The following is a 27,318-nucleotide window of genomic DNA, read 5'->3' on the forward strand; positions in this document are numbered from 1 at the left end:
AAATATTTGCATGTACATGTTATCTTGATACTGTTCAAAGAAATACAAATTTTATTATTTTCCTTGTTTTGTGTAGGCCACATATGGTCATATTTTCACTTGAGAATTGGCACGAGTAAGTATTAATACAATATGTACCTGCAAATTTTTAACTCAATTGGCACGAGTAAACGAACCGTGGCTGTCCGAGTGTACTCCCGCTTTTGCCCCGCGCCCGCCTGTCATTGATTAAAAAAACTGGTTAGGGTGGACATCTGAGTCGCATCGAGCGGCCTCCTGTCCGTCGTCGTGGCTAGAGGGCCTGGTATCGTCGGGAACCCGATGTGAGTCCCAAACCTCGAGCTCCTAATGGGAAACTGGCCATGGACACGATCTTACGCCTATCATGGTCATGGAGCCCCTCCTCCCAACACCGCGCCTGGCCCTCCGACATGGAGGCGTCCCAACGAGCTCTCTGAGCTAGCAATGCAGCCTCCATGTTGTCGGCGTAGCGAGCTTAGTCCCTCGCCACCACCTCTACTGCTTGCACCATCGCTAGGCAGCCCGCTCCAACCCTTGGGTCTGCCGATCCTCCTTTCCGCGGGCGAAGCGACGCCTCGACGCTAGTACTGACACCGCCTGAGAAGACGCATCTAACCTGGGCCACTGCTAGGTGGGCCCGACGAAACATCCGCCAAACGCGAGCGGACACTCGATGCGTCTACGCAGTGTCCGTAGAGACGTATCCGAGACGCATATTTGAGCCAGATTTGTGTCTCTGCAGACGATCCGGTTACTATGTGTCGAGCCGCTGGGCCTAGTCTCAGACGCATTTTTCGACCATGCGGATGTAAAAGATTGCTCAGCGTCCGTTTGCATCGCTCCGTTAGAGATGTCCTTAGTATATGTTTTGGAGCCAAGTGTATTTTTACTAGGCTGAGCACTGAGCAGTAATGCGGTTTGGATCTGAACTAGACTTGTGCACTGGAAGAGGTTTAGCACCAGGAGAACGGAGCGTCCGTACACTGATCGGACAAAAATTATCGTGTGTGAAGCATTTTCGTTTGGTTTTTCATGGAGAGAAGAAGGTCTATGGAGGATAATTGTGCCCCATGAATTACGGAGAGCAGTAAATCCATCGGAAAAGATGAAAGTAGCCCACCGGCGAAGGATTGTGCCCACATCCGTGAAAGCAGAAGATTCCCCTGCCGCTTTGTCTGACGCGGAACCAAACGGCCATAGTCCCGAGTCCTCCCCCTTCTTCCTCCAGTCAAAAAGCGACCCCCAAAGCGGCGAAGCAGCACCAAAACCTTCGCTCCTACCAGATCAAACTCCACGCGCGCACACAATACATACTCACCCGTGCGCCTCCTCCGGGGCAGCAGCTCAATCCTCGCACACGCCTTGCCCTCCATTACGCCCCACCCCGAAATCTCACCCGTCACCACCATGAATGGCTCCGCCGCGGCGGCCACCGCCGCCGCCGCCGCCGCCGCCGCACCTCCCTCTACGCGCCACCCAGGAATCTCGTCAGACACCACCATGGACGACTCCGCTGCCGCCGCGCCTCCCTCAACGCGCCACCCGGGAATCTCGCCAGACACCGCCATGGATGACTCCGCCGACGCCGACGCCGACGCCGCGACGGACGAAGAAGCGCCGAAGGCGGATCGGCATACGCGAGCGAGATGGTGAGTTTTGTTCCCGCCGCACGCCTACCAAACTGCTGCCACCGATGGGGCGCGCGTGACGAACGCGCGCGTGCGTGCGCGTGCGTGCAGGTACCAGCTGGAGGCGCTGGAGCGGGCCCTGGCCGGGAACACGGTGGCCTTCCTGGAGACGGGGGCCGGGAAGACGCTCATCGCGGTGCTCCTGCTGCGCTCCTACGCGCACCGCATCCGCCTGCCCGCGCGGGGCTTCGCCGTCTTCCTCGTCCCCACCGTCGTGCTCGTCGAGCAGCAGGCGGGGGTCGTCGAGGCGCACACCGACCTCCGCGTACGCAAGTACTTCGGCGCCATGGGCGTCGACCTGTGGGACGACGCCACCTGGAGCCGCGTCGTCGACGAGGCCGAGGTGCTCGTCATGACGCCGCAGATCCTGCTGGACAATCTCCGACACAGCTTCTTCCGCCTCAAGGACATCGCGCTGCTCATCTTCGACGAGTGCCACCACGCCAAGGGAGATTCCCCGTATGCCTGCATTCTCAAGGTCCAAAACTCACAATCACTCTAGTATTCCACCTTTTATTTTTGGGTCACATTTATTGCACCAAGCCACCAACCAAACTAGTTAGTAGATGATTCCTCTGCTGTTCTTTAGACACTTCTATCAACTCCCAATTTAGATCATCGAATGTTTTTTTCTTTTGGCTAAATTTATAATTCCAGTTATTAGAATAATGGCTGTCCTATTTCCCCCCTTGTATAACAAATTTTGCAAATCCTTCAATGTTGCCTGTATTGTAGGAATTCTACCATCCCCAACTGAATTCTAGGCCATCGGACCCTTTGCCTAGGATATTTGGGATGACTGCTTCGCCCATATATTCCAAAAGTAACGACAAAGCCATAAACTCGTATCTTCGTAAGTTTGGTATTTTTAGACAATCCTCTCTGATAACCAACTGTGTCACCCAATTCATTCCATATATAGGTTTGCATCCGGCCAGCTATGCCAAGCAAATTTCTGAATTGGAGAATCTAATGAGTTCAAAGGTCAGACCATATAAGAATGCCCATCCTCCCTCTACTCAAGATAATCATTCGCCTTAGTTTTTGTACATTCAAGGATAATATTTTTCCATTTGCTGTTGAAGGTGTACACTGTTGACAGCGAATCAGCTTTATCCCAATACATACCATTTGCCGCTACCAGGATTGTGTATTACGATGGTTCCGTCACTCCATCAAACTCACATAACCATATTGTCGGTTGCTTGCAGAGATTGCAACAAAAGGTAATGTCTTAGCCCCTATGCATGATTTTCTATGTTATGCACACACTGCTTCCGGTTATTTACTCACACTTCGCTTGCCAGACAAAGTCTAGAAGACATGTACCCATTACTTTTTGGTGTCACTTACTATGCAATAGATGCTCCTGTGCAATGCATTTTGTTGCATGCTCTTATTTACTCCTCATTTGTTTGTACACCGAGTTGGACTCAGTAATTAGTAATCCAAACTTGGAATCTGGCATCCCTTGGTGTTACTGAATTAGCTAAAATCGGTGGTACAAAGATATGCTGTCCTTGCACAACGTGGCAACTTGCACAATATGGGGTATAGTGAACTACAGTAGATGTCAGACCGTAAGATAGACCTACAAAGATATGCTGCCCTTGCACAACGTGTGAACTTGCACTGCTGTACTATTCGAGAGACTCCCAAAGCTCAATAGAACTAAGTTTGAATGTCAGCATAGTTTTGCTTGTACAGTTTGTTTTGAGGCAAACATGGTGATAATCGATATTTTTGTACACATTTGCGTAACAAGACTATGCTTATGCCTGCACCCTAACATTCGCACAGCTGCCCTGTGACTTTTTCAAATCTGGCACTTGTCCTGATCTCAAGGCAGATGCTATGTTGTAGTATATTTGTAAGGGTGCTCCCACACTTGATAACTGCATCACCACTTCTCTTCTGCACTTTTTTTCTTTTCAGTTTGACACCCAAATTGATATAGGTTGTGTCATGCACCTAGTTACTGTTCTGTTTTACATATTCTGCCGTTCTTGTCTCATTGTTAAACAATTACGTATTACTTTGTGGATTTTGAATACATCAATACGCACTCCGGCTTATAATTTATTTGAAGAAGATGGAGTTAGATATTCATATGAAACTTTAATGTTATGAAGTATCTGTTGATTCCTCTACTATTGCCTTGATTTAGTTTACACCCTCAACTTGCTGTTTGCAAATAGACTACTGAACCCCATTATAACATGGGTTTGTCCAATACATCCGCCCTAATGTCATCCTTGCAAGCGTTGTCACCAAATAATCAGCCCTATGTATTAGTATTTGGTTGCTCATTTTTGAAGATGTAATCGTTTCTGCCTGCGCAAATTGACCAAGCTACTGGGATAATTATTGCCGTGGAGAAAGCCAGCGCCAGCCTGTTCTTAAGAGATCAGCAATTATGTCGTGAAAATTTTAGCCCAGAACACCTCTGTACACAAATATTTAAAGCAAGATTGGCAAATTTACAGTGTAAGAAAGGTGCTCTGTAGCGTCAGGTACCTGCAAACCACACATGACACCTGTGTCATGGAATGGAGAAATTTTTATTGACATACATGTCCGAGTGCAAACCACACAACACAATTCACTATTTTTCCAATTGCATACATAGATGCTTACATAGTTGGAATGTTCCTGTACAAATGCATCATATTTTGTTTTTCTGGGCTGGTCGAAAAAATCAAACGTGGGTTTCTCTGGGCTGGTCGAGCCGCCGCCAACGGAGGACACTGTCATGTAAACTGGAGGCGTGTCTGTCGCCCCATCTCCCTTGGCGGCCTGGGCATCCAGGATATCGAACGCGCTGGCCTTGCGCTCAGGCTGCGCTGGTTATGGCTCTCCGGCACCGATGACAGCCGTGCATGGAGCGGCCTTGACCTGCAGTTCTCCATCGACGAGCATGCGCTCTTCTTTGCCTCGACCACCATGCGCATTGGGAACGGCCAGCGAGCGCTTTTCTGGGAGGACAGATGGATCCGCGGCAGGGCAATCAAGGAACTGATGCCGCAGCTACACAACTGCATCCCTAAGAGGCGTCGCAAGGCCAGAACGGTCGCCGATGGTCTGCTCGACAATGCCTGGGCTAGAGACATCCAGGGGCTCCTTGGAATCCACGAGATCGGTCAGTACTTGATGCTTTGGCGCATGATCCAAGACACCGCGCTCAACGACCAACCTGACCAGCTAATCTGGAAGTGGACGGCCACCTTCCACGGATCGACGCCTTGTTGCTCCTGGAAATTGGTTTGGAAGACATGGGCGCCACCCAAAGTCAAGTTCTTCCATTGGCTGGCAAACATGGATAGATGTTGGATGGCGGAGCGCCTGGCCCAACATGGCCTTCCTCACCACCAGCGCTGCCTCCTCTGCGGCCAGGCGACGGAGTCGATGCGCCACCTGATGCTGGAGTGTCCCTTCACCCGACAGGTGTGACACGAGGTCCTAGCCTGGCTGCGGATGACTGCTCGACCACCTGACGGCGAGCTCAGCCTCATGGACTGGTGGCACCGCGCAAAACAGGACACGCCGGCGCCTCTCCGCAAAGGGCTTGATCTACCACCCTCTTGGTCCCATGGATGACATGGAAACACAGAAACTCATGCGTCTTCGATGGAGCCCAACCATCCATGCAACTCCTGTTGCAAAACATCAAGGATGAGCTTAGGATTTGGGCTAGGGCAGGGGCTCAGGGCTTACGGGTGGTGCTGCCATCCACCTGGGATGTGCACTGATGTTTTTGTCTTGTATTCTGCCTCCTAGGAGGATGTAAACAACTATCTATCTTTTCAATGAAATGAAACGCAAAGGTCCTTTGCGTTTTCTCGAAAAAATATTTTGTTTTTCTGGCCTTCTGGTTCATACTGGTGAAATTTTGATTTATGTGAATGCATGGCCTTGTTGTAGCACTTTCAGGAACTTCTTTAACACTGTTTACATTCTCTTAGCATTTAGAAGTTCTGGAAGGAAGTTTGCATGGCTCGTCTCTGGAAAATGCGAAACAAAGGATATCAAAATTACACCGGACTTTCTTATATTGCACAGCTAATCTAGGAGTGTGGCTGGCGGCAAAGGTGTGATGAGGACATATGATGATTCATTCTTGTATATTGTTTCTCTAGTTTTGAAATGCCTGAATCTTTTTTGTTTTCAGGCTGCCGAGGTACAATCGACTAAGGAAAAACTCTTATCCTTTTGGGGTGACAAATTAGATAAAAATGTTGAAAGCTTTATTAGAAAATATTGTGAGGAAGTATACAGAGAGCTCTCTTGTTTCTCAAAAAGAGGTAGTCACATGGTTGCAATTATTTTGTCTTTCCTGAATTTTTTTGACATTGTGTAGTCTGTACATGACCGTTCTGCCAATGGTGTCATGTACTGTTATCTCAAAATCATTCTTTCTTGATAATTACTGACTATTAAGTTTTGTATCTACACCTACTGTAGTTACTGATGTGCTAGGCTGGTAGCTAGACACCTATTGATGGCATAGCGCAACTTACTGATTTTCTAGGCTGCTAGCTAGACCAACTTACTAATCAAAAAGTTCGGCTTTTTACGTTGAGGTAGACAACATGACCTGAGGCTGAGGTAGACAACAAAGTCATATTCCCTTGTGATAGCATATGGTCCTAACTTGAAAATAAATCATATATGACACCCATCTGTTTAACTCAAATTTAAGGATTGCAACATGATTTTTAGATGCTGTTTTCTCAGGTCATATTGGCGAAGATTTTGCAGCCGATATACAAGATGGGCTATTGACGTCTAAAGTTCATTGCCTTGTCCAATCTCTTCTGGAATACAGGTGATAAAATACTTGGCCCTTATATTAGTATGCAAGAATGGTTTACATTTCTGTTCCCTTTGTAGACTTGTAGTTGCATTTGCTTGGCTGCAACAGGCTGACACAAATAAATGATATTTATGCCATAAATTTTGTATGTGGTGAACAACAATGTGCTGTACTCCTTTAGTCTCTTTTTCCACTTCATCAACTCTCAACCTCTGTCCACCTTCAGTTAATATATCAAATGCCACACATGGTTGTAAATATAAATCAGCAAAACTAATAAGAATATCCAGGAAAAATACCATAAAAATAGAATATTAAAGGTAAAGGCTATGGTAAAGTGCATAAGTTACATAAACATATAGATTGGTCACTCTCAGTACAATTAGGAAATAGTTCCATGTTTCTTCAAGAATTGATTTTAAGCAGATATTTTGTTTTAGCGATGTTTTTTGTGCCTAGGTAGTTCCTATTAAGCCTTTGATCCATTTGAACTTTGTTTGGTCGAAGAATAACTACTATCTCTCGCTCTCTCAGGCATGTGCAAGACTTGAGATGCATTGTATTTGTCGAGAGAGTTATTACAAGCATTGTGTTGGAATCCCTCCTGTCCAGTATCAGTCAAATGTCTGGGTGGAATGTTAAATACATGGCAGGGGACAATTCGGCTTTGCATCCTCAGAGTAGGAAAAAACATACTGAAATTGTTGACTCCTTTCGAAGTGGAAAGGTTTACCATTAATTTTGTTATGCCGTGGCCACACTCTGTCAATGATATTGCTCTGATGAGAAAATGTTTTTCCTGTAGGTACATCTCATTGTCGCCACGCAAGTTTTGGAGGAGGGCCTGGATGTGCCAAGTTGTAACTTGATAATTCGGTTTGATCCAGCAGCAACTGTATGCAGCTTTATACAGTCACGTGGCCGAGCTAGGATGCAAAACTCTGACTATGTTTTGCTTGTTAGAAGGTATGCCTCTAATTTGTTGCTATTTTATCGTTTTCAGTGCATAATTATTATTTAAATGTTCAACTTTAGGGAATTGGAAATGTGTATCTTGTTCATGGTGAACATTATCCCTCCATTTGCTACTAAATTATTTTTTTCTTACATTGTAAGAAACATCCCTGGTTAAATGCGAGTGCCAATATGACTCCTAGTCCTGTTACGGTGATACCTCAAACAATGGGAAGAGTAAGATTGAATGATGCTTTACTTTTTACTCAAATGTATAATTGACTTGACTAATATTTCGTGAACCATGAGTAACCATAGCATGCTTATAATTGGTTTTTAATTGGAAGGAATTTTCAAATTTGAGTAGAGAGTCAGCCAGTTTCTGCGCTAAACTAGTATTGGGACTGGCCAGTGCTTATGAGTATCTTTTGAGTCGGTAGTGGGACAGGAGCTGTTGGTTCTAGTCCTACTAATCAAATCTCTTGTTGGCTTATAAAATGTTGATACTTCAATATTTTACTCAGGTTGTTTTAAATTGATACATTAGTATCCATTTCGACCTTAAGTGGCATATAATCTGCTCGATGTTTTGTTGTCATCATTATTTTGCAACTTATTTGACATGTTCACATTATGATGATATAATTTTTGTTTCTGTACCAGAGGAGATGCAGAAGCTCTTTCTAAGACAGAAAGGTTTCTTGCAAGCGGACAAATAATGCGCGAAGAGTCTCTGAGGCTGGCATCTACTATGTGTCAACCACTTGAAAACACCTTGTGTGAAGAAGATCATTACTGTGTTGAATCTACTGGAGCAATTGTGACTATGAACTCCAGCGTTCCGTTGATTTACTTTTTCTGCTCAAAGCTCCCATTTGACGAGTCTGTTTTCCTTTCCATAACTAATCGTTTCCTTTTGCTTCATATTGCAAACAATTTCGAGGCACAAATATCATATGTGTCTCATGTACCATTTTTCTGTCTGTTAGGTATTATAAACCTTTACCAAGATTCACTATTGATAAGGCATTATGCTCATGCACCCTGCACCTTCCGAAGAGCAGTCCTGTACAAACAGTTTATACAGAAGGAGAAGTTTCTGTCCTCAAGAAGGCAGTTTGCCTTAAGGCCTGCCGAGAATTACACACCATCGGCGCCCTGACAGATTCTCTGTTACCAGAACTAGGTGTTCCATGGGAAGAAGAACCCGACATTGGTATGCTTATTGCTGATGAATTCGACTAAAACTAATTCATTTGGTACAATATTTGTAACTTTCTATTCTGATTGATTATACAGGTGATTAGTTTTGTATGCACGTTGTGATGGTTGATTATGTAGCTTGGATTAATTTATTTTGTTAGTTGTGATAGTACAAATTTGTACTGTTGGGCACATAAGAGGGTCCCAGAATAGAGTTGGGAATGTTGAGTCAATCTCGTTTGGAAATTTATTTTCCTTGTCTCCTTGCAGTTTTGTTGTTCAATTTGAATGAATACATTACATGCAGTTGGAAATCTGGAATGATATTCTGTATTAACATTGGTTTAATGATCCTCTTGTAGTTGTTGAGAAATACCAACACGAGCAGCCTGACTACTATCCAGAAGAATTTGTGGACAACTGGTTCTCGTTTTCCCGTCTTGGCATATATTATTGCTATAAGATTTCACTGGAAGGATATTTTAAAACAACCGCTTCTCCAACTGACATACTTTTAGTGGTGAAATGTGATTTGGGACCTGACTTTGTATCTAGCTCATTTAAATTGTGTGGTGCGCAAGACTATGTTAATGTTGCCATTAAATACGCAGGAATAATCCATCTAAACCAAGAACAGGCAAGTTTTGGCTAATATCTGTCTAGTTCGGTACTCATCATGTAATTATTATAGTCTTACTCTCTCTCATCAGTCATCAGCATACTTTTGTGTGTGCTAGTCTGCATGATGAAAACAAAATATTTGTTTCTTCAGGTAACTATGGCTCGAAGATTTCAGGCAACTGTTCTTTCTTTGCTTATTAACAAAGACCAGTCTGAAGGCATCGATGCTATTAAATACTTCCACGAAATGGAAGTGACCATGGGAATTGTATACCTACTGCTACCCTTAGTTTCTGGTAAAGTTGATTGGTGCAGTATCAAGTTCTCCGCCTCCCAAGTATATGAAGCTAGCAACAAAGATACAAAACACTGCCATTCTTGTAAAGAGGTTGATTTACTGCAGACAAAAGATGGTCCTCTGTGCAGGTGTATGCTTAAAAATTCTATTGTCTGTACCCCTCATAATATGGAATTGTATGCTGTTACTGGGTTCCTTGAGTTAAATGCCACATCCCAACTGCATCTACGTGATGGGAGTGCCGTTACCTACATAACCTATTTCAAGACTAGGTATAAGTTTGTCCTTTCAGTTTTAATCTGTATGCACCTGTTCCTAAGCTATCTACATTTGTATCTGTATGTACTCATTGTTTGCTTTTCCAGGTATGGTCTCGGCTTAACACATAAAAATCAGCCCTTATTGGCTGCCAGTAAACTTGTTGAAGTACGGAACTTCCTCCACAAGCGCCATTATTATGAAAATAAAAAAGGTTTCATTCTAGCTTGCTGCAAATATAGTTTTTGACTCTGTTATGATTTATTTGAAGCTTGTGTTGAGTTAATCTTTTCTGGTCAAACCCTGGAGGCCAAGTCTGCGGTTTCTTATCATCTATAAGTATGATCTGATAAGTAACTTCTTTTTATATTTGAGAAGCCTTCAAGTGTTTTTAACCTTCAACTTTGGATGTGGTCATGCTGTCAAATCAGTGTGTAGTACAGACCCATCTGGGATTTCTGTACAGCCAACTCTTGCTTGACAGCGAACCTATTCTTTTGTTTTTTTTGCAGCTAGTATGTTCGAATTTAATATTATATTAATCCTTAATTTCATTACAAATATATAATACATGAAGTATGCTATGAACTTCATCTACATTTTAGTTTAATTTATAATTAAATTTGTACGTCAAACTGCCAGTGCTCACTAGTTGTACCGTGAGAACCTCTTTTTATACAAACACTATTGCACCACAATTGTGGAACTTCCATGCCATCCACCGTTCTTCCACCAGCAGTGCACCCACCGCAGGCAGAAGAACCGCATCCATGCCATCCGCGTCGAGGGACAGACGCCAACTGACAACGCTGACATTGCTGCAGCCGCGTTCCTGCACTACGATGGCTTGCTGGGCACGGATGTTGCTCGCGACTGCATGCTTGACTTTGCGCACCTGATCGAGCCCGCTGCTGGACTGGACGCTCTCGAGGCTCCCTTCTCCGCCGACGAAATCTGGAACGCTGTGAAGCGCATGCCTGCCCGCAAGGTGCCGGGGCCTGATGGGTTCACCGCCGAATTCCTTCGTCCGTGTTGGAACATCGTCAAGCAGGACGTTGTGGACGTGTTCCAGCAGCTCTACGACCTGCGCGGCCGAGGCTTTCACCGCCTAACCCAAGCCCTGATGATGCTGTTCCCTAAGCGCGCTGACGCGACCGCCCTGGGTGACTACAGGCCCATCAGCCTCATCCATCTGATTGCCAAGCTCTTCGCGAAGACGCTGTCGCTGCGCCTGGCACCGCGCCTTGACGAGCTCGCCAGCACAAACCAGAACGCGCTCATCAGCGGCCGTAGCCTGCACGACAACTTCATCCTGGTGAAGCAGTCCGCCCGCCTCCTACATCAGCTCGGAGCACCATGTGTCCTCCTCAAGCTGGATCTTGCGCACGCATTCTACTCCATCTAGTGGCCCTTCCTCTTCGAAGCGCTACGGCAATATGGTTTCGGGGACCGCTTCCTGGAATGGCTGGTGATCCTGCTCTCCTCTGCCAGCACGAGGGTTCTGATCAACGGCGAGCCTGGGCCGCCTATCTGGCACCAGCGCGGACTCCGGCAGGGCGACCCGCTCTCGCCGCCTCTCAAGATTTAATAATTGTATGTGGGAAGAATTTGGCATGGAGCTTAGCCTCTTTCGATAAGGCTTCTTAGAGAAGTTGGTAGAGAATGGATTCAGCCTTCACTATTGTCAGAAGCAGTAGAGAAGGCGCCCCCTATGGGAAGTTGACATGCATCTTGGTCTCTTTAAGCAAATGCTTAAGCCTTCCCAAATTAGGGACCTTAGGAAGCATGTAATTTTTTGCATAACTATCAATGAAACACACACAGGAGTAGAAATATATCCTTTGACCATACTTGCAGAGTTCGTCTGTTACAGCTGTGCCCATGACTTGCTTGACCATTGTGCAGTTCATGCTTAAGCCCTCGAAGAATAGGGGCCTTATGCAGTTTACATATTCACGTAATTATCAATGGACAGGCACAAGTTCAAATATACCTTTGGTCATACTCCAGTTAGCAGAACTCGTTTGTTACAGCTGTGGCCATGACTGACTTGATCATACCTTTCCTTGTTACAGAATCTTGCAATTCATATGCTGTTGAGTTGCCACCTGAGCTCTGCAGAGTTCTGATGTCACCCGTGTCTGCTAGTACTTTGTGCAGCTTCTCGATTATTCCTTCTGTGATGTACCGCATCCAGTGTATACTTCTTTCTGCAAAGCTGAAGGTTCAGTTGGGCCCAAGAATGCAACAGTTTGTCATACCAGCTCTGAAGGTTAGATTTCCAACTATACTGCAAGTAGTCTTACATGTGAGAACGAAGCTTATATATCCCCTGTTTTTCTAAGCCTTGAAAATATTTATTGTCATTGGTGTAGAAGAGGAAAAGTGGCTAACCTTTGGGGCAGCAGCCAGCAGCTGCTGTGTTCTGTCTTAGGGTTTCTTACATACCAGTCTCAGCTTATATACCATCCCAGCTTACATGTGAGAATGAAGCTTTTATATCCCCTGTTTTTGTAAGTCTTGAAAATATTTATTTTCATTGCCTCAACAACCTGTAACTCCCCCTGCGGTTGCTGCTCCCCCTGTTCTTCTGCATGGTGCTCCAACTGTTCTTCTATCCTTGGTCTCCGTGAGTACACATGAAGACCATGCTCTTCATTTGGCTTTGGCTAACTTCTACCATGTGGAAATTCTGGTACAATAAGTGGTATAGACCCAACAATCAGAGGTTGCTGTTGCTCCACCAGAGGACAGCTGCTATTGCTTGCACTGCTGCCACTTGCACTCTTCCCCTCTTGACCAGCAATATTCAGTGGCTGGTCAAGCCCTTCAATTATAGCACTCAAATCTGTTTTTCACCACAAAAGGGGTTAGATTCCCAGAAAGTAACATCAAGACTTACAAATGTGCGTCTCTACAAGGAACTCCAACATTTATATCCTTGCTGTAGCAGGATAGCCAATGAAGATGCACATAATAGCTCTAGGGTCAAATTTGTCACCGAGGGCCTGTGATCACGAATAAAGCAAGTGCATCCAAACACCTTGGGAGTAACCACAAACTTGTTCTCTCCTAGTAATAATTCACAAGGAGATTTCATATCTAGTATTCTTGAGGTCATGCGATTGATAAGAAAAGTAGCAGTCATCACTGTCTGCCTCACTCCAGAGGAATCGTGGGACATTCATGGTATAAATTGAGGTGGAGTGTCTGAACATGATGTCTATGTAGAATATCATGATTATATAGGAACCCGCAAAACTTCTTGTTAATATATTTTGTCCCATTGTCTAATCTGAGCATTTGGACCAGCACCTTGAACTGTGTTATAACATATGCATAGAAATTCCGGAAGCAAGAAAACACTTTATCCTTATGCTTCATAAGGTACACCCAAGTTATTCTAGAATAACAGTCAATGAATGTCACAAAATACTTCATCCCACTGATAGAGGAAATAGGACATGTCTACACATTAGAAATTCAGAATGCACAAGCATAAACGGGGATATACTTCTGAGCTCCTTACTCACATAGGTGCTTACAGTATGTTTAGCATACTCATATGCTTCACACTTAAGATTATTCTTATCAATTTCACTCGTTACATCTGGAAAGATTTTAGTCATTTTATCAAAAGCAACATGTCGCATTCTACAATGATGCATCATAGCATTTTTCTCCTTCTACAGCAGTGCTGCAACTAGTGTTGAACTTCCTAGCTTGCATGATTCATCACGGTCCATGTACCAAATGCCTCTACGCCTGGTTCCGGTTTCAATCTTCTTTCCACTCAGCCTCTCGTGTATAAAAAATAAATACCTATCTATCTATCATAGGTTACACTATAGTATATTTGATCAACCAGTGCACTTATAGAGAGTGAATTCACAATGCAGGCACGTGTATGATTGATGATAGCTTAAGAACAACACCAGTTCCTTTGATTGGTTGGGCTGTACCATACCATCAGCAGTTGAATTGTTTCTTGATGCATGGGAGTGGCTGCCCTAGATTTAAACTCTTCAATGCTATTAGCGACATGTTTCAGTCTTACCGTCACTGAGTAGATAAAGTGGGCGAAGTGCCCAAAACTTGCATCTGTTTGTTGCTCTCCCATCTTCACTTCACTTTGGCTTGAACTAGACTGTCCTTGCCCTTCATCCACGGCTACATGTTCGCGCTAGCACTCACTTGATGGTTGGAATACCCTACATTCCAGCCTCTAACTCCCCTAAAATTTCCTCGGCCATACCCCCTTCCACTGCCACAATTGTGACTTAGATGCCATTTTATTCCACAATTGTGGCAATCACGTGTCTCCTGCCTATTTGACACATAGTAAGCTGGTTTAGGTACTATCTCCACTTCCTCCATTTGTTTCAGCCTAGTTTCTTCTTGTGCCATGGCTGCAGTTGCCTCTTCCAGTGTAGGCAAGTGAGGAAGATGCATCAGCGCAGCCCTCCTCCCCTCAAATGCAAGATTCAGTCCATTCAAAAATTTCATCACCCTTCTATCCTCAATCCACTTCTTCACCGCTGCAAGGTGATCCAGATCTACCCATGCATGTCTCAACTCTCCCATATATGTCATCACATATTTCACCCTGAGTCAAATCGTGTATCGTGTCTTCAATTTGAGAGACCAACATGACATTTCTCTTGCCCGAATACATCTTTGACAGGGCATCCCATACATTTGTTGATGATGCTGCAACAACATTGGCGGGCAACCTTGCCACCATTGTCGGGTCAATCAAGCGCAATGGCGTCGCGGATCCCGCTAGATTCGAACTCGCGGGCAACCTTGCGGCCCGCCGGGGAGATAGCTTGGCATGTTGTGGCGAAGGGGCCAATGCGTACGTGGAGGCACATAGATGGTTGATGGGACTGATACTCTGTGTTGTGCATGTGAGAGAGAGGAGGGAGCGGTGTGTGGGGAGGAGTTGCGAGCACAAAAGTAAATGCAGCGTCTCCCAAGCTTCTCCACGTGTGTAACCGTTACACGTGCTAGTGCAATTTTTCCCCGCACATTTGGTGAAGCTCCGCCACAATGGGATGGGCCGCCTCATGTAGTCCTGTTCCATGATCTCCCTTTGGTTTTGCTGGGTCAAGGAAACCTCGGGACACGGGACAGATGGGACAATAGTGTCTGGCGTGCCAATTCCGTCATGTCTCAGCTGACCGTGCACGATGATGGGCTCCTCTGCCTTCAACCTCCGCGGGATCCGCTGCCACGAGATCCCACGCCTGCCCCTTAGAAGAGCACCATCATTGTAGCCCTGGTTGTCACCGGTGCCGCCACCACCGCCGCCGGAGGCACTGATACCATGTAGAAGAGGAAGAGTGGCTAACCTTTGGGGTAGCAGCAGCTGCTATGTTCGGTCTTAGGATTTCTTACAAACCGGCCTGAGCTTATATACCATCCCAGGTCACTTGGGCTAATGGGCCACATGGGCGAGAATAGGAAGACAGACTACTAGATAGGATGCAGCTAACGGGCCACATGCAGCTCATATACTGTTCAACAATTGGTAATTTGCATGTGTTAGTTTACTAGGCATCAATTAGGAAGAGCTATACATCTTGTGTGTTTTTCATTATGAAAACTTAGGTTCTACTTTTTTAGTATGCCAATGAAATGTACGACCGAGACTGGTTATTCCTATATTAATGCTAACATTTTTTTGAGCGGAAAACTATAAGGGAGGCTTTGATTCACTGAGATTCCACCCAATAAACTGTATGGGAGGCTTTGATACAGTGGGATTTCGCTGATGAAGCATGTCCTGAGTGTGTTGAGCCTGTTGTCCAGAAGCAGCCAAGCAAAAACCTTAACCCCGTGGAGCATTTGGACTGCCGGATCATGCTAATGGAAGTAGGGTTTGGGTGTGCTGAAGCATAGACTGGTAGCATTTTCTGGCTGAGAAGTGGGAGCTTCCCTAGGGGCTTTGCCAGGAGTCAATTGTCTTATGAAGGTCTTGGGCATGATGAGAGGAATTGCTGGAGGTCATGAAGTTCATCAAAGACTTGAGTAGAGTGGGAGGTGGAAAAGTTATAATGTCCCAGTACAGTTCAGCACACTGAGCCGAGTAAGGTTGTCCAGCACGTAAGAGTAAAGTTAAGGAAATCCGGAAAGGAGGGCTTCCAGCGATTGCTCCAGAAAAGATAAATGTCTCCCTTTGCAATGGTGTAAGTGGTCAGTCATTGGAATTGATCACAAAGAGTTGCATCACCGGAAGGAACCAACAGTAGTCATTGGAATTGATCAGAAAGAGTTGCATCACCGGAAGGAACCAACAGTCCCAGCCGCGTGGGGGACTTCAGAGGGGTAACATCTCGTGACAAGGTTAACCGAAGGGACCTTGTGCTTCTGGCAGAATCTGTGCAATAACTTCATAAGCAGTTTGCCATTTTGGAGGGGGAGGTTAGCGATAGCAAGGTTTTCAGAGGACTTGGGCTTTGAAACTATGTCCCAGGCGGTGAGAGACCTCGTGTACAAGAGATCTCCAATTTTCAGAGGCTGATGCGCCTAGCTCTATCTATATCATCAGTGACATCTTCCGGCAGCTTGAGAAGTAATACATAGGCAAGGAGCTCATGATGGCCTTGGTCACCGCGCATGTCTGCCAATGATGGAATGAAGAGCATGAAGCCAGACTGCGATCGAAAAGGTGGCCATAGTCGCTGATTCTCAGCCTAGAGAGGCCAAGTGGAAAACCCGAATAAGTGAAGGGAGACATGTTGATTTTGTAGCCAAAGAGACTAGCTAGGTGTTATGCGGTAGGAAACAAGATTTGTAGTTGGTATGGATGCATGTGTATTACCTAAAAAGTTTGAGAAGGCCCTTAAGTAGAAGAGGTGTCTGGCACATGCTTGCATGATTATTAAGTGTCATGGCATAATGAAGAATGTGGAAGTGGTAGTGGATTGGCGAGGGGAGCTTTAACAGACTGCATGACAGGCAGAGTTAACGACCGCTTGGTGTGGGTTTGCAGCTAGAACAGAGTAGGGGCAATAAATCATCTCCTTGCCTATTACCCTTGTGTAAATAAATCTTATTTCTAGGGACATCATTGAAAAGGTCAAAAGAGATGTCTGGGCTCAGGATGGTCTATATAGAACTGATTTGGTGCTTGTCAAAGGCAAAACTTCCCATAACAACACTATTGTCAAAGGCTTTTCGAAATCTAATTTAAGAAATACAAAACTCCATGCTCTATGGTCAAAACGCTTATTCATTCATTTGGACAATTCTGAGGAATTACTTTTTAGAGCAGGCCAGCCAGGATTTTAGTAAGAAGCTTTAGGTAAGAAATGAGAAGATGAGGTGCGGTGATAATTAGGGATGGAGAAAACCCTAGGGCAAGTTAGGCTATAGGCGATATCTAGGACAACATGTTGGAGATGTTCCTTGAACCTTTGTGCAGCAAAGTGGAGTTATTCCTCGTGAATTTGGTGCCTGCTTCACCTTGGGCCTAGGCCAAAGTCCTTCAGAAAAAATCTTCCAAAAAAAGTGCAAATGTTACATGAGGATGACATTTGGAACCCTAGGATGCACGGATACTTAAAAAATGTGACGTATCGGATACACGGATACTTTCGGATACCATCGGATACTTATTCCTTGATTTTATATTTTTTGAATAATAAAATAATTGAGATATGCATGAAGGGATCATGTTGTGCCCAAACATGACCTATCCTATGTTCGACAGCTTCATATTGAAGTTCTGGCAGCTGCAAAAATATTTCTATCATCTTATTAGTATTACTAAACTCCCCTAGTTTTTTTTTAAAATTATTGCTTATATATATTTTTGATTAGTTATTGTATACTCCCTCCGGTCCTAAATATAAGCCATATAGTTTTTAGCACGGAAATTAAGAAACACACTTTTGGGGAAACTTACACCTTGTTTGGTTAGCATTAACCCTAGGCAATTAACGTGAGCTAATAGAGGACTTTGCATAAGCTAAGAAAACATAATCGAATCACTAAAAATATTTTCCATACAAGTGGGGCAACGTAGTAAACCTTATATTATGGAATTTTTCTCAAAACACTATATGGCTTATATTTAGGACCGGATGGAGTACTATATACCAACAACAACAACAAAGCCTTTATTCCCAAACAAGTTGGGGTAGGCTAGAGGTGAAACCCATAAGATCTCGTAACCAACTCATGGTTCTGCACATGGATAGCAAGCTTCCATGCGGCTCTTTCCATGGCTAGTTCTTTGGTGATACTCTAGTCCTTCAGATCTCTCTTTACGGACTTTTCCCATGTCAAGTGTGGTCTACCCCATCCTCTCTTGACATTATTAGCATGCTTTAGCCATCCACTATGCACTGGAGTTTCTGGAAGCCTGCGCTGAATATGCCCAAACCATCTTAGACGATGTTGGACTAGCTTCTCTGCAGTCGGTGCTACCCCAACTCTATCTCGTATATCATCATTTCGGACTAGGTCCTTCCTCGTGTGGGCACACATCCATCTCAACATGCGCATCTCCGCCACACCTAACTGTTGAACATGCTGCCTTTTACTCCCTCCGTTCTTTTTTAATTGACTCAGATTTAGTACAACTTTGTACTAAATCTGAGTCAATTAAAAGAGAACGGAGGGAGTAGTCGCCAACACTTAGCGCCATACAACATTGCGGGTCGAACCGCCGTCCTATAGAACTTGCCTTTTAGCTTTTGTGGCACTCTCTTATCACAAAGAATGCCAGAAGCTTGGCGCCACTTCATCCATCCGACTTTGATCCGGTGGTTCACATCTTCATCAATATCCCCATCCTTATGCAGGATTGATCCCAAGTATCCAAAGGTGTCCTCCAGAGGCACCACCTGCCCATCCAGGCTAACCTCCTCGTGCCTAGTAGTACTAAAACCGCACATCATGTACTCGGTTTTAGTTCTACTAAGTCTAAACCCTTTCGATTCCAAGGTTTGTCTCCATAGTTCTAACTTCCTATTGACCCCTATCCGACTATCATCGATTAGTACCACATCATCCACAAAGAGCATACACCATGGGATATCTCCTTGTATATCCCTTGTGACCTCATCCATCACCAAATCAAATAGATAAGGGCTCAAAGCTGACCCCTGGTGTAGTCCTATTTTAATCGGGAAGTCATCGGTATTGCCATCTCTTGTTCGAACACTTGTCACAGCATTATCGTACATGTCCTTGATGAGGGTAATGTACTTTGCTGGGACTTTGTGTTTCTCTAAGGCCCACCACATGACGTGTCGCGGTATCTTATCGTGGGACTTCTCCAAGTCAATGAACACCATATGCATGTCCTTATTTTGCTCCTTGTATCTCTCCATGAGTTGTCGTACTAAGAAGATGGCTTCCATGGTCGACCTCCTAGGCATGAAACCAAACTGATTTTTGGTCACGCTTGTCATCCGTCTTAAACAGTGCTCAATGACTCTCTCCCATAGCTTCATTGTATGGCTCATAAGCTTAATTCCACGGTAGTTAGTACAACTCTGAACATCCCCTTTGTTCTTGAAGATTGGTACTAATATACTGCGTCTCCATTCTTCTGGCATCTTGTTTGAAAAATGGAGTTGAAGAGCTTAGTTGGCCATACTATCGCTATGTCTCCGAGGCCTCTCCACACCTCAATGGGGATACAATGAGGGCCCATTGCCTTGCCTCCCTTCATCCTTTTTAACGCCTCCTTGACCTTAGACTCCTGGATTCGCCGCAGAAAATGCCTATTGGTATCATCAAAGGAGTTGTCCAGTTCAATGGTAGAGCTCTCAGTCTCCCCATTGAACAGCCCGTCGAAGTACTCCCGCCACCATCTATGCTTAATCTCCTTGTCCTTTACCAGGAGCTGGTTTGCTCTGTCCTTGATGCATTTGACTTGGGCAACATCCCTCGTCTTCCTCTCTTGGATCTTGGCCATCCTATAGATGTCCTTTTTGCCTTCCTTCGTGCCTAACCGCTGGTAGAGGTCCTCATACGCCTGACCCCTTGTTTCACTCACAGCTTGCTTTGCGGCCTTCTTTGTCATCTTGTACTTCGCCATGTTGTCTGCACTCCTATCGAGGTACAGTCGTCTGAAGCAATCCTTCTTCTCCTTAATAGCCACCAGGTATCCCTAACTTCACTTCTACTTCCCTTGGACACTCCAAACTCCTCTGAGGCCACCTTACAAATACAGGTTGCCATCTTCATCCACATATTGTCCGCATCACCTCCTTCCTCCCAAGGGTCCTCCTTAATGACCCTCTCCTTGAACGTATGGGCTACCTCCCCCTTGAGCTTCCACCACTTCGTTCTAGCGACTTTCGCACGCTTATCCCACTGGACATGAAGTCGAAAGCGGAAGTCAGCCACCAAAAGCTTATGCTGATGGACAACACTCTCTCCAGGTATCACCTTACAATCTAGACACGCACTCCTGTCTTCTCTCCTTGAGAGGATGAAGTCAATCTGGCTACTGTGGTGGCCACTACTAAAAGTCACTAGATGAGATTCTCTCTTTAAACTTTTTGGCTATTGTATACTATATACCAATGTTGAAAAATCGACGTATCCCGGTATCGCCGTATCAGGGTATCCTAGTTGGAACCTAGGCTGGGCCCAACCCTGGCTCCGTCCCGTCAATACTAACAAAGGATCTCGGGGCTTTAAGCCTTTTGCAGAAGAGTACTGAGGGAATCATTGATGCTTTGAAGAATTGCATCACCTCTATGAAAACCGCGACAGAGCCTGGAGAGAAGCGAACATTACAACTCTGAACTTATTGCCGAGTTTAATTTACAACCCTCAACTCCAAAGCTGGCTAGGACCCAACGTGTAACCGTCAATACCATTTAATTTTGACCCCACTGAGACGATTTGAAGGTGGTAGTACATGACGTGGCGTCCCAGAAAACTAGTCAATGTTAATGGGGCATCCTAGTCAGCATGAATGATTAAACAAATTGTAGTCTAGGCTAGTCCCACCTGTCGTGTATTTCTTCCTCGTCCGTGTCGTTGTTCATGAGCACTAGTCGCTGCTCACAACTAAAACTCAGCTTTCTTAACTCCTCGCCGAGCCACTCCTTTCATTTGGGGTGGAAACGGATCAGATGCGGATCGGATAGTGCCCTTACCATATCCGTTTCCATATTTTCAAAACAAATATGGATGTGGATGTTGCTGAATACGAATTCGGAGTGGATGTTACTCGAATACGAATACGGACCGGATGTTTTCTCAATTCGGAGCGGATACAAATATAAGGAAATAATAGATTCATGTCTTATAATGAGCCAACTATAGAATGATAGAGAGATAAATATATTGATATAATGCATAGTAGTTTCAACTTGAATCACATAAAAGAACATTTGTCCGATTTGTTAGTTTCTCTAGGTTAGTTAATTGGCATATTGGGGTCAAATTACTAAAATTGGCTAACATAATCTTATTCAGATACGGATATATCCATTTCCATATCCATATTTGCTTCAAAATTCAATACCATATTTGTATTGTTTTAGTAAAACGGATCCAGATATTTACCATATCCATTTTCAGTTTTTCACAGACGTCCGGATTCGGATATTACCACTTCCATTTTTTTTCGAGAAAAGGCAAAAAGCCTCTGCGTTTCATTTCATTGAATAGATAGAAGGTTTACGGTTACATGCCCCCTAAGAGGCGATAAAACACGGGTGGAAAAAGAAAAACAGGTGGAGCACAGGTCCTACCTGTGTCCACTTCCATTTTCAATTTCTCGAATACGGATGTCAGATAATATGGACTATCCACTACCAGTTTCCACTCCTACCTTTCATGCCTTCATGTTGCCACGTGCCTCATCCAACGCATTCTTGCGGTGACTGTGCTTACCTTACCTCTCTTGGACGCTGCTGCATGAGCAGGAACACTCCGCACCACCCCCGGTGGCTCTCACCAGCCTTGGCTGAAATATTAGAGCTTGAATGGCGTATACACCCTCTCTTCATTCATGGCGGCCCGCCTGTATCTGATGATGCGGCTCTCTTAACTTAACAGTGTGCTTCTCCTTCAGACCAATCCCACTCTTCATCAGACACCTTGTGTGCATTGTGCACAACATCTGCATGAGCTCCACACATGTTCTGCTCAAGTCAACGCCCCAATCCGCACCTCCACGAGCACGCTACACTAAAGCCAGGCGCACGTTGTGGCGTGCTGTGTGGACGTGCTGTCGATTGTTCCGTGCACTATTTCATTTCCTACCATTGCGTTCCAATCTGTCAGACCAAACTAAAACACAATGAAACTCAATAAAACTTGGCAAAACCGTGTGGCACGGTCTTATGGTAGGGAATCGACAACATAAACATGCAGAGACCTCCCGGGATAAAAACATTTCTCGATGAACACACCATGTTTTGAGCCGATAAAGGGAATTTATTAATATCGCGAAGATACCAATTACACCCACAGTAAGTCTCGCTCGCTTGCGTCAAGCCTATGCTTGTGCCCGACGTGACATGGCACAAGTACAACAATTAGCTGGCTGTTCCATGCCTGCCCTCCAGCCTTGCTCCACGCCTTAGCCTGCTCAAGCAGCGCGCCAGATGCCGACATGGAGCTGCACCGATAACGAATAGCCTTCTTGGTGGAGTAAAAGGCCTTTCTGGTAATGAGTCAAAGCAACTTCTTCACTTTCGTGTACCCATCGAACGGCAGCCCATTCGGGGGAGCATTGGTGGCTGGTAGTTGGTGTGTAGGAAGCCGTTGGGCACCTCATGCTTTGCTCATTGATGTTGCTGTGGGGGCATGGCGATGGCAAACCGCCTGGTTTGAGGCAAGTGAGGTGGGCAAGGAGTGCGTGGGGTGATACGACAAAAGAAAGAAGAACCACATGACAAGTGGGAGTGGCTAAGACTACCGTTTGTCAAATAGTTAGTTGTGAGCTGACATGACGTGCTAACTGGGCTCTATGACTAGGTCAAAGGGATGTCATATGGTTCACAACAGCGTTGGGTTGACCCATGGCTATTTTAACCAGTATTGGTATTGGAGGTTGCGTCATAAATTCCTAACCAGTTTTTGAAGTCAAGGGTTGTAAATTGGACTCGATAACAAGTCCAGCATTGTAAAGTGCACTTTTCTCTTAAATATATATATACTAATAGAATAAATTTTTTCAGTAGCGCAAATCATCCATGAGGTATTAGCATTATTTTGGCTCCTGTCTAATTTGCAAATAGAATTATCTACATATTGATATCCGTGGTACTGTTTGTTCAATAAGCAAAATTTTGAGTTGATTTTGAGCTGTTTGCAGATACTAGAAGCGATAACAACAAAGGAATGCCAAGAGGAATTTTCGCAGGAATCATTAGAAACTCTTGGAGATTCTTTCCTCAAGTATGTCACAACACAACATCTTTATAGCAAATACAAGCTTCATCATGAGGGAACACTAACCAAGATGAAGAAGAACTTGATCTCCAATGCAGCTCTATGCCAGCTAGCCTGCAACTACAACCTTGTGGTACCTAAGATTCTACTCATACTCTGCTTTGCATAATTTTTGTAAGCTCGTCATTTTTTCTGGAGTATATCTGGGCTTGATAATGTCATGCTGCATTATGGACCCCAAGATTATTTCATATCCCTTATCCAAATATGTATGCCATGTTTGCAGAAGCTATTTCCGCTCTTTTGAATAGTCTAATTGCTATCTTACCATAAGGCAATGCTCTACATTTTAGCGTATATAAGAAGTCAAATGCTCTATTCAATAGTAATTTGTATGCCAAAGGAACAAATATGCTAAAAGTACTGAATATTCACAGCCTTATACTTTTCGAGCAGCCGGTCTTAGAGACATCATCCCAACCACCTGGGACGTACACTAATCCCTGTATCTTTAATTCTGCACTAACCCTCTTAGGAGGCTTGTACTCTTCTTCTATGCAATGAAAAGAAACGCAATGTCATTGCGTTTTCTCGAAAAAATACTTTTCGCAGTTTTAAGCTCCTAGCATAGCATCAGGGGTTTCCTTGACCTGTATCACTTGGATACAATTTTCTCTACTGTCTTTGCCGGAGCTTTCTTAAGCTGGGTGATAACCTGTTTGTTCATACTACCAACTAATGGCGTTTTTATATCTGTTCCTACTTCATGGTATTGGTTTGACATGGCTAAGACTAGGTTATGGAATGAAATACAAGTTCCATGTGGACAAAATTTATTCATTACTAGAGTTGCACTATGTGATTTTGTACCATATAGCATCTATTTTTTTGTCAGGCTGCACAGAAATGGGACTTATCTATGATCATTATTTTTTGTATTAGGTGCTAGATAACACTGGTTTCCCTTCTGTTTTGTTGGCAGGGCTACATTCAAGGTGAAGAGTTCAAACCAAAATGTTGGATCATTCCAGGTCTTGGTTACAACATGAGTAGCAACAGCAAAATTTTGTCTTCAAGCTCCAATGGTATGTACAGTTTGAGGAAGATGTCTCTTAGAAGTAAGAGAATAGCAGATACAGTTGAGGCCTTAATTGGAGCCTACCTCAGTGCTGTTGGTGAACAGGCAGCATTTCTTTTCCTAAAATCATTAGGAATGGATATAGAATTTCACACTAAAATTCCACCAGAGAGGACGATTCTTATAAAATGTGAGGAGTTCATCAATGTCAGAAGCTTGGAAACAATTATTGGTTATGAATTCAAGGATCCTTTATTGTTGATGGAGGCGCTGACACACGGGTCATACCAGATTGCTGGCACAACTGCATGCTATCAGGTTGATCTGAAAGCCTTCACACCTCTATATCTGGGTTTCTGTATTCCTGTTTTACTTTATCTTTCACAAACTTCCTTTTTTTCACCAAGTTCAAAGGTCTAATTATTATTGCTAAGTTGAAAAATGGAAACTATGACGGTCGGTGCAATTTTTTTTTTGAGAGGACAGTCGCTGCAAGGATGGGAGCTAGAGAAACATAAAAGTCCCAACAAAGTACATCGCCCTCACTAGAGACAATGTTGTGACAAGTGTTTTCGCATGTGATAGTGAAACCGATACCTTTCAAATCACACGATAGGACTACATCAAGAGCCAGCCCTTAATATGATTATTTTGTTCTCTCTCTGTTTTTGTTTCCATATGTTTCTGTTGGGTTTCATATTTAGCCTACCCAATTTGCCTTGGAAAAAAGCTTTTGTTGTTGTTAGTTAGTTTTGAATTTTGATGCAGATACCAAGGAGCTCCTGCATGGTTAGTACATGTAATTCCACTTTATATGTTATACATTTGGTGGTGTAAGCCGTGAGTATAGTAGAGACATTTTTGTTGGTAGCCTACACTTAGATGTGGGTTTTAGGGGGCTAGATAAAAAATAGGGTACCAAAAATGGACCAGGCTGATTTATGGTAGGCTACACTTGATGAATACGTGGACCACTCTGCTGGAAGAATGATATTCCTTGTTGTCTTTTGATTGGACCACACAATATTTAAATTTAAATTCACATAATAACGTGAGCCTTAATAGAATTTTCTTAGTTGATATATTTGACGATCTTTTGGTATGTAAATTCGAATGTAGTACAGGGGAGCATGTATCATTTCAAGTGAATTTAAGTCTACAAGCCGCAGTATATAGTTCGACATATGTTCTTACAAGTTTGCCTCACGCAGAGGCTCGAGTTTCTGGGAGATGCTGTATTGGACCATCTCTTCACTGTATATTTCTACAACCAGTACCCTGAATGTACTCCGGCATTGCTGACAGATCTTAGATCTGCTTCTGTGAACAACTACTGCTATGCGCATGCAGCTGTTAAAGCAGGATTAAACAAGCACATTCTCCATTCTTCATCAGAATTGCACCGAAAGATGGCTTGCTACCTTGAGAAGTTTGTGCAGTCATTTACGGGTTCATCACATGGTTGGGAAGCTGGCATTGGTCTACCTAAGGTGTGTGTCCTTTACTTTTTTGACGACTTTGATCCTTATTTCTACACTCAGTTCCATACATTTCTTGCATTCCTATATTCTTTTACACGCCCCTTAAAACGTCTAATGTTGAACCTAGGATAGTTACCCCTAGTTGCAAGATAATGATACAAAAAATCACCAGAGTTCAGCCCATCACAGCCAATGATGCATGAAGAATATTGAACCTAGGATAGTTACCAACCGAAGTATTGCATGTGACTACAACCAGCCAATTACCTTTGAACAAATCTTTAACATGTCTATTTTATTATATATGCAAATACACATCACTTGAGGCATCATGGCTAGGTAACAAATATTTGAGCCAAATTGCTTTCAATATCATTCACTACTAGTTTCATACAAGAAAATACTAACAGTGAATCCAGTTTTCAAATTTCAAAGCTAACATGTTCAGACCAATAATGTTTTTACCAGTCTAGGACGATACACCTGTTTTCCGCTGATTGTTTTGCCACCAGTTGTAGCTAAACAGCCAAATTCCAGTCTCATGTTTTCGGAGTGTTTAATGATCTCTAACACCAAATAGTACCTCCAGCTAGTGCCTAGGTCAATAAGGAATCAAAAAGAACGTCCACTAGTAGCCATGTTGCTATTTGGATTGACCTGTAATACTGGTAAATTTTAGGCCTGAACCAGCCTGGACCAGCTGTTTTTGGGAGTTGAATAATTTTCTATGCTTATCTTCCCTCCTAAAGATATGTTCAGGATAAATGATACATAAAAGTACAATTCCTAGGGTTTCCAGCATTTCTGTAGTTTGTCCACTCTGGGATTCTTTTTCCCATCTCGTGGATCAAATTGACCTGCTGCTTGTTTGCTAACAAAACAGGTTCTTGGGGATGTTATCGAGTCAATAGCTGGTGCAATATATATTGACAGCAAGTATGATAAAGAGGTGGTTTGGAAAAGCATGAAACAACTGTTGGAGCCTCTTGCTACGCCAGAGACTGTTGAGTGTGACCCAGTGAAAGAGCTGCAGGAATATTGTGATCGCAGATCTTACATTAAGTCTTACACAACAACCCACAAGGACGGAGTATCATCTGTGGTTGCAGAGGTTAAAGTTGAAGGGACTATCTACTCAGCAACTCAAACTGGCCATGATAAGAGTGTGGCCAAGAAGTATGCAGCGAAGTTGCTGCTAAAAGACCTCAAGGAGAAGGCGTGCCAAGGTTGTATCAGTCAACCGTGACTAGCCTGTTGGTACACAAATCAAAGTTTTTGTGGGATCTTGGGACAGAGATTTGGTGCATATGAGCACCAGTGATCCCTTTTTAGAAAGGTAATTAAAAATCATATTTCTAAGTTTCAGCAAAATCTGAAAATAAATCATTGTGTAGTCAGTATATGTGGATCTGAGTATAGTGATTCAAATCTCCAAAAAGAATCAGACTTTTTTATTTTTGTGTAACTCAGAAAACAAAATATTTGTAATTGAGATATTATACGTTAGTGGAATACATCATTAGCTA

At 43.9% G+C, this 27,318-nt stretch overlaps 1 protein-coding gene across 1 annotated transcript; it reads left to right on the forward strand.

Annotated features, from left to right (window-relative positions):
- The first annotated feature begins 1,428 nt into the window (after window positions 1–1,428).
- Window positions 1,429–27,318, forward strand: LOC124695869 (endoribonuclease Dicer homolog 2a). Its single transcript, XM_047228674.1, has 20 exons — window positions 1,429–1,670; window positions 1,761–2,187; window positions 2,445–2,532; window positions 2,632–2,693; window positions 2,795–2,935; window positions 5,672–5,797; window positions 5,878–6,010; window positions 6,444–6,534; window positions 7,057–7,249; window positions 7,328–7,488; window positions 8,140–8,358; window positions 8,466–8,692; window positions 9,042–9,316; window positions 9,452–9,870; window positions 9,964–10,070; window positions 11,932–12,128; window positions 23,157–23,366; window positions 24,216–24,629; window positions 25,523–25,801; window positions 26,676–27,318. The coding sequence occupies exons 1-20, from the start codon at window positions 1,429–1,431 to the stop codon at window positions 27,036–27,038; spliced, it is 4,374 nt and encodes a 1,457-aa protein (XP_047084630.1). The 3' UTR covers window positions 27,039–27,318.

This window comes from Lolium rigidum, chromosome 3 (assembly GCF_022539505.1).
Source record: "Lolium rigidum isolate FL_2022 chromosome 3, APGP_CSIRO_Lrig_0.1, whole genome shotgun sequence".
Lineage (NCBI taxonomy): Eukaryota > Viridiplantae > Streptophyta > Magnoliopsida > Poales > Poaceae > Lolium > Lolium rigidum.